The sequence below is a fragment of the Salvelinus sp. IW2-2015 genome, linkage group LG26 (genome assembly GCF_002910315.2).
Source record: "Salvelinus sp. IW2-2015 linkage group LG26, ASM291031v2, whole genome shotgun sequence".
Taxonomy (NCBI): Eukaryota; Metazoa; Chordata; class Actinopteri; order Salmoniformes; family Salmonidae; genus Salvelinus; species Salvelinus sp. IW2-2015.
Window position 1 is genome coordinate 17946829 of NC_036866.1, and position 8219 is coordinate 17955047.

At 44.8% G+C, this 8219-nt stretch overlaps 1 protein-coding gene across 5 annotated transcripts in view; it reads left to right on the forward strand.

The window, feature by feature from the left end:
• Window positions 1–8219, forward strand: part of zfpm1 (zinc finger protein, FOG family member 1) — a 114767-nt gene that overhangs the window by 66350 nt on the left and 40198 nt on the right. For all 5 annotated transcript variants that reach the window (XM_023971348.2, XM_023971350.2, XM_023971349.2 and 2 more), the window contains one exon: window positions 6341–6474. In XM_023971348.2, coding sequence (XP_023827116.1) covers window positions 6341–6474 — 134 coding nt within the window. The remainder of the gene's footprint in view (window positions 1–6340; window positions 6475–8219) is intronic.

An 8219-nucleotide genomic window follows, 5' to 3' on the forward strand; every position in this document is an offset into this window, starting at 1 on the left:
TTTGCTGTGCAACAGAGTGTAAAATGGAAATTATTGCGTCCTGAGCATGAGAAATTTGTATTTTTTCAACTGAACCGATGCTGGACACAAGGGACTGTGTTAGACCATAACGTTTCTATATCCTGACTGGAGGAGTGGGTTCGCTTTCTTTCTCTCTATCTCTCTCTCACTCTCTTACAGACACTCATATATTGTGGCTGTTAGCTCTGATGGTCTCTCCAAGCCTGCACCGTAGGGCTCCTGTGTACCGGTAGCGGCCCATCTCCTTTCCTCAGTTGTGAGGTGCAGAGCAGAGAGGGGGAGCCCCCATGCTGAGTGAGTAGGGGAGAAAGCTCAGGGATTTGTCATTCAGCAGAGGTTAAACCCCAGCTATTAGTGCAGGGTCGGAGTGCGGCCCTGATAAAGACTTCCTGTTGTACTGTGTCAAAAAATCAATGGCTTCGCAGCGATGTGCTAATTTGATATCAACAATAGCCTTTTAAAAAATCAATTAGTCCTGATAGAGGAGACGATGGTGTTGGGGAATAGGGGAGATCCTGCTACAGAGGGTTGTGTAACTATTTTTTACGCATTGAGATCCAGTCAGATGACTGAGTCCTTTTGAGCATGCTCGACTCCCATAGGATGGTGCAGATGATCATCCGTGTTGTTTTGCAAACGTGACGACCAGCACAACGCTAGGTTAGGTTGGCCTGTTGTAACGTTGATGTAAGGTTGGTGATGTCATTAATTGCCCAATACCTCAAAGTTCTTGTCCACCTGAACAATTTCATAGACAATGAACTACTGCACAAAGACAGGTGTGTCCAATAGTCTCATGATATGTTGAGAATGAATAGATAAGTGTAAGCTATGTATTTTACCAGGAAGTGCTACTGTATCTCTTTCTCATAACATTGTTTGGGTTATCAAGGCTGAGCTCCAGTGCCCCTACAGGACTGTACTGTAAACTACAGTTGTAGGTATTACGTTAACATGGTATAACTAACAACCCCTTTGAATGGTCCATGGTGGTGTTGGTTTACTCATAGGGACATATAAGGGGCAGAATCTCACTGTTCACTGCCGTCATGTCAATCTGACAGACTTGTAAAACTACTTTCAGGTGTCTGTTAGCACGTATGTCTTTTACATAGCTTGAATGGGATGTTTATGCTGCGAAAATKGGAATTTACCACATACGACTGGGAAAAATCCACTTGAACGGCCCTCAAACTGGTAATTCAAGTGGGAAACTTACTTATCATCCTGAGCTCCCACTTCTCCCACATGCTGACCTCTGACGTCAATTACAAAGTAAATGACCTCAATAACAGCAATTTCGGCAGTTAAATGCAACAACAAAACATTATTTATGAAAAAGCAATCTATTAATATGGGTTTTGAACACTATCATTTGTTTACAATCACGATAGCTGTACTTTTAGTTTATGGTTTATGCAGCTTCCTGGCCATTAGCCAATTGGCATTTCTCAATGAGGTCAAAGCACGTGAATGCATACAACTTGTATTTACGACTTCACAACTGGTAAATTCCCACCTCTTGCTTGGTTACGAACGCAGCGTTACCTGAAGGTTCCTTTGTTCCTCTTGAAGGATTCAGAGAGGAAGTGGATTTGCGTGAATCTGTTAAATTGCCCACGTGCCATGAGGTCACAATCCCTCAGGGTCTTTAAGAAAATAACACATCTAAACATGTGAAACGAATAGATTTCTTATACAAATGTATCGCCTCGCTTTTGCAGTATTCTCCCTCCAGTCCTCCCTCTTCCTCCTAAACTCCCTCTATCCCCCTCTGTCTACTCATCGGGTAATTGCATTAGTCATTTCATTAACGATAGGGTGATTGTTTTATTGTCTGCTGTTGTAAAACGGACAGGACGCCCCAGTGGCTGGTGAAGCAGCCATATTGATAAGGCTTTGTGTGGACACTGCCAGAGTGGAGCTCTATTGATAAGGCTGGCTGATAGGTCTGTGTGGACTGTGGTGCAGGATCCCTATTGATTAAGCCTGGTCCTGCCTGTGTTTTGTGGGCACTGTCTGTGGTCCGGGCCGTGGATATTCTTGAGGTCTGCTGTGTGGGGGTATAGAGATGGTTTAGAGGCGAGGAGAGGGGCCAGCATATCAAGCGGAGTGACCAAGCGGCAGGGCAATGAACAGGAGTGTGGGGCTGTAGAGATGGTGTAGAGCCTCTACAGAGGGGCCAGTATCAGGCTGAGAGGCGAGCGCAGGGCATTGAGCAGTATTGATAAGAACCCCAGGTCATTATGGGGGTTTGTGGTGTGCGGTAGTGGTAATTAGCAGGGATTAGAACGGTAGGAGGCCCTGCGTAGTGTAGCACCGTGCTAACCTGTAGGGATTACCCATGTGCAGTGATTAAAATGGGCCTCATGATCACTCCTCCGTGGTAGGATGAAACTGATCTTGATTTTTAAGCCACCTGTTGGATGGTTTGCCCGGGCGGCTGACCGTGCGTTGGCAACTTAGAGCTGGGACTTCCCATCCAAGTTACCTCCCTGTGGTACAGTTGGCAGAGAGGGGGGAACGGGGCAAGGCAGAACATGGAAGGAGGATGGAATATTTTTAGGTTCTAAACACTGACACTCAGTGTGGTCTCTGTATTTCTTCACAAAGATAAAATCCCAGCAGACAATTTCACAATTAGGTTAATGGGGGTGTTCATGCTGATAAGGCATCATGTGACTGAGGCCAGCCAATATCAGGGCAGCAGACTGGACATTGATGGAGTGTTGAGATTAGGTGGTCAGAGTGTGATCTGGCCAGGGGTGATGGGAGATAGGCCTGGACACTGGACTTCAGCCTCGCTGATGTGTACATGAGACATCAAACGTATGGGAACCACATGTTTGACTCCATTCCATGAATCCATTCCCCACATTACAATGAGCATCCTCCTATAGCTCCTTCCACCAGCCTCCACTTAGTAACACACTCATAAGCTTGATTTGTTCCAATCTCCTTCTCACTACTGCTCCTTCATTTTCCCCCCACCTTCCCGCTCCTCCACTCCTCCCTCTGTCTCTATCTCCCCCTCTCTCTCCTACACTCCTCCCTCTATCTCCCCCTCTCTCTCCTCCACTCCTCCCTCTATCTCCCCCTCTCTCTCCTCCACTCCTCCCTCTCTCCATTCCTCCCCCTCTCTCCCTTCCTCCCCCTCTCTTTCTCCCACTCTTGGCTGTGGGAAAGCCATTTTTATCAGCGTCTGTCTGTTGTGCTCTGGTGGGGATAGATACAGAGAAGATAGATGAGTGTTTTGACATAGAGAGTGTTAGACAAACACTCTTATCAGCCCGGCACTTTAGCCCGACCCCCGAAAGAGAAGCTGAACCATGGAGGAGATCGGGGGGGGGGGGAGAGGGACAGCTGAACGTCGTGGTGGTAAACAGCAGGTTCCAATGGTACTGCACTGTAGAGCACCATGGCTATGGGGGCTGTGTCATAGGACAGCTTACTGTAGGTACTGGACTAAGTGAATTTCAAGATTTCTTTCCTAATCATTCCTTTTTGAGAGATGTGTTTTTGTTTAAGCTTTTGAGATCCTACCTTTGTGATCCTACTTTTGAGATTCTGCTCTGTGGGATTGTAAGGGACATGAGTGTGATAGTGAATGGCTCTCCTCCTCAGTGGCCTGAGGCTCCCTCTGTCCAAGTCTCACACTAATGCCTTGACTCCCATGTCTTTTTCTCAGTTATATCCTAAGAGGAAGTACAAAAGTTTCCTTGGTTTTGGCCAACTCCTGGCTCAGTCCACTCTGTGCTCAAGGCAACACCACACTCCCCCTAGTGTTGGAATCATCAGAGCTCTGGCCATGACATGACGCAGATTAGGGATGGGCAACTTTGATGGGGCACAAAAAARTCTGTACTCATTAAGAGGGGGCCGCAGTGCCTCGCAGGTCTGCGTACCCACATCCATACCCACACATGCAGTCAACTTATTTGTGCAATCAATCTATTTTTTGCAGTTAAACTACTTTACCCACTTAAAGGTTTTTCACGCTCAACAGTTTCCCGTGTGTATCAAGAATGGTCCACCATCCAAAGGACATGCAGCCAACTTGACACAACTTTGGTAATTCAGGCTGTTCTGAGGGTAAAGGGGGAGTGAACAATATTGTGAAATTGTAAAAATGCTGATAATTCCCTTTTAGTGTAAGAGCTGTTTGAAAAGATCTCGTGAAATTTCTGCCATTTTTGGTGGGATTGAGCTTAGTTAACAGACCAATAAGAATGAGTTCCAAACCTCTCAGCCAATAACAGCTAGTTTTCAGTTTTCTCCTCCCCACTTAGACCACTCATAAACGTCTGCATTGGACCTTTAACTACAAGCATTATACCAGTAGTCAGGGCCGGCAGTAACCCTTTGGGGGCCCTAAGCGAGATTTGTTTTGGACTCCCCACACCTCGCAGGCATAACATTATACTGKCCCCGGTCTTGACGGCAGATATATATTTTTAAAATGTAAAGTTAATTTCCTGCAATTGTACACATTTTGCTATAAGGCGTAGAGACATTTTCTGGGCGTTCGTAAACTCAAGAGTTTCACTCTCGGAGCGTTCAGAGCGCACACTGGACGCGCTCTGGCCGAGGAGTAGGATTGATTTGAGCGTTCTGTTCTAACAACAGCAGTCAAGCACCCAAGCTAGTTGGCTAACATTGGCTAGCTTGCGAGCTACTTCCAGACACAAAAGAGAGAACAGCTCACTCTGACCATTTTACTCGCCCTAGCAGAGCTGGTTAGGCTGTTTTTATGTTATCCGAAACATTGGTGACTGCAACTGTGCTGCTGGCAACAATTTAATTACGCTTTTTTGCCAACGTTTACTGACACTGGCCATATTCAATGGGTGTTGAGCGTTTGTAAATGTCTCAGTTATTCTGCGCTCTACCAGCTACGTCTATCGACAGTTGCCGCAGTGAGATCATGAACATTCTATTGAACATTCTACTTGCTTAGGGGTGTCTTTTGTTTAGACATGTAGCTAGCTTGCTAAACAATGAACCATAATCCAAACTCATAACATTACTAGCCTGCGTAAATCTGCAGGTAGCTAACCAACCAGGTTCAATGTTAGCTAGCTAACATTAGGCTATAACTAGCAATGCAAATGGCTCTGAGATACGAATAATATTACTACACAGATCATATATGTAACGTTAGCTAGCGAACCAGCCAGCTAATATTAGCTAGCTAGCTAACAGTACACTTTAACTTGAAATTAAAAGAATTTTATGACAAAATTAGAAACGTGTAATATCCGAAAATGTAGCTAGCTAGACTCTCTTACCCATATACATGGATGGACGCTTCACCCTCTCTGTCACGGATGCCATGGTTGCCCTTAGTTTGAAGATGTAATCCGGAGACAGGTGTTTTATACAACACAGCCTTCTGTGTGTTCTCTTTTTGACTATGTCTGCATATTTGCAATCAAATGCCAGAGTTTTCTCCATCTCCTTAGCTATCATACTCTAATTCCACCGTGCATTCCACTGATTTCAAAACTCGGTCCTCCAGAAAGTGGAGAGCAACACTTATGCAGTTCTACTACGTGATATCTTTCAAAAAAGCCTAATTAGAAAGGATTACCTACACATACTGACCAGCTCATATTATAGACAGATTGCATGCTACATGGCAGACCAATCCAAACTCATCTCTCGGCATGTCCAGCCCACTCATTATCTCAGCCAATCATGGCTTGCGGGAAGGTTGCTGTCTTTTACGTGGTTAAAACAACTAGGCTCATTTCATATTTTTAGTTGTATTTACAGATACATACAAGTTTGTTATTAAGGCACATGAAAGTTCACATGTTCCAGAAGGCATTTCTGCCAAAAAACGCATTTTGATAAAAAAATCWAAGTTTACATTCAAATGGCTCTCCTGTGAAGTAGTGACGCGTGACATACGCCTAGATTTCTGAAACAAGTCACATATGATATCTGAGAGTGACTAACAAAATGAATGGGGGCTCCCTGGAAGTCAGGGTCCTTGGACACTTGCCCTGCATACTCGGTCGGTATTTGGCCGTGATTACTTAAGTTTAGATAGCTGGCTAGACTAACTTACCAATTAAAAAATGGTTAGCTGCCCATGGCTAATTGAACGACTGTTAGTAACTGATATAACAATAGAAAACTGCTGATGCACAATGGAATTTCGAAATTGCACCTTGTGTATTCTACTATTATAACTCTCAACAGTAAATTGAGACTCGACTGAGTTGGTTTTGTATGGCTTTGTATCTTGTTTGCTTGTGGAACCTGGGTGACTTAGTCGCTCTCTCTTCTCTTTCTTCTCTCATTCTCTCTGTAGATGACCTGGAGCTAAGTGTCGATACTGCTGACCCCAAGGTTCTGGCCCGCAGAGTCCTCACCACTGACACACTATGGGGACCATACACTGGGATCGTTCAATCAGAAGAGGCTAAAGATGACCAGGTGCCAGAGGTGAGGGTTCAAAGTGCATGGAGGTAGAGGTTAAAGGTCAAGGGTCGGGAAGGAGGTTGGTCAATGGATCAGTAAATAAATAAAATGCCTTATCAACCATAGATCGGTCAGTGTGTGTGCATGATTCTATTACCACATTAACAATCACTATGTAGTTTTGTGTGCTTCAATGAGCAGTATTTCTGGAGTTTGACTATGGGTCTGAAAAGCTAGCATAAATTTGTTCAACAGCTGAGTCAGTCACTGAAATCATCTTTGACTGAAACAATGTTGTTAACTAACCAGCTACCTACTTAGTGCTGCACACACAATGTTTAATCTTTCAACAAAAGCTAGCATGCTACTGTAGCTTGTAGTGCTAATGCTTAACTTATTAGGAGTTTTCATGAAGCAGCTGTTCTTCTGCCACTGTCACGATCGTTATATAAATAATCGGACCAAGGCGCAGCGTGAGTAGAGTTCCACATATTTATTACAGTGAAACTTCAAAAACAACAAAGAATTAACGAACGTCCAGTACGTAGCGCACATAGGCACTAAACAAAAAAATATCCCACAACGCAGGTGGGAAAAGAGACACACTAAGTATGATCCCCGATTTGAGGCAACGATATTCAGCTGCCTCCAATTGGGAACCATACTCACACACCAACATAGAAMTAAAATAACTAGAAAACCCCCTAGTCACGCTCTGACCTATTACACCATAGAGAACCCCGAGGGCTCTCTATGGTCAGGGCGTAACAGCCACGAGTCATTGCAGTAGCCTGAGTCAGCTGCTGTATTCAGCTGACTCAACAATTACGATCGTGGAGAAACATGCTGATCTACGGTGTGATTTCTGAAAACAGCCAGTTCCTCTTAATTGTGGGGCTGCATGTCTACAGCTTCAGGGTAATTTAAACAGGCTAAGCAAGCTTTTATGTCAGTGAAGGAAGGGCTAGCTATAAGGGATTTAAGCGAGACCCAGATGCAGATGGTTAGAGTCCAAGATGTTTATTAAAAATCCCAAAATGGTTGTGGACAGACAAAAGGTCAAAACCAGTTCCAGAGGTACAGAATGGCAGACAGGCTCGAGGTCAGTGCAGACAGGAATGGAGTCCAGAAAAACAGGCAAAGGTCAAAACTGGGAGGACTAGTAAAAGAGAATAGAAAAGTAGGCGCTGGTTGACTTGAACATACAAGACGAACTGGCACAGAGAAACAGGAAACACAGGGATAAATACACAAGGGAAAATAAGCGACACCTGGAGGGGCTGAAGACAATCACAAGGACAGGTGAAACAGATCAGGGTGTGACAGTACCCCCCCCCTCCCTCTAGGGACGTCCTACCTGGGCGCATACCTGGCTGCCCGGGGTGTCGGCGGTGAAAATCAGCGATGAGGGTCGGGTCCAGGATGTCTTTAGCCGGAACCCAGCACCTCTCCTCCGGGCCATAACCCCCCCAGTTAACCTTTTGTCAATAGGGGGTGCTGTTAGCACTTCTTTTTTTGCGTCTCCAAATTAAACTGCCTCGTACTCAATTCTTGCTCGTACAATATGCATATTATTATTACTATTGGATAGAAAACAATCTCTAGTTTCTAAAACCGTTTGAATTTTGTCTGTGGGTGAACCAGAACTCCATCTACAGCTAAATTCCTGACATGACTTGCGGAGGTCTGAAAACTAGGCTCTGATCTGGGTTCAGTTTAAAAGTCTGTGTATATCCTATGGCTGGAAATGAACTGCACCCGCCTTCCCC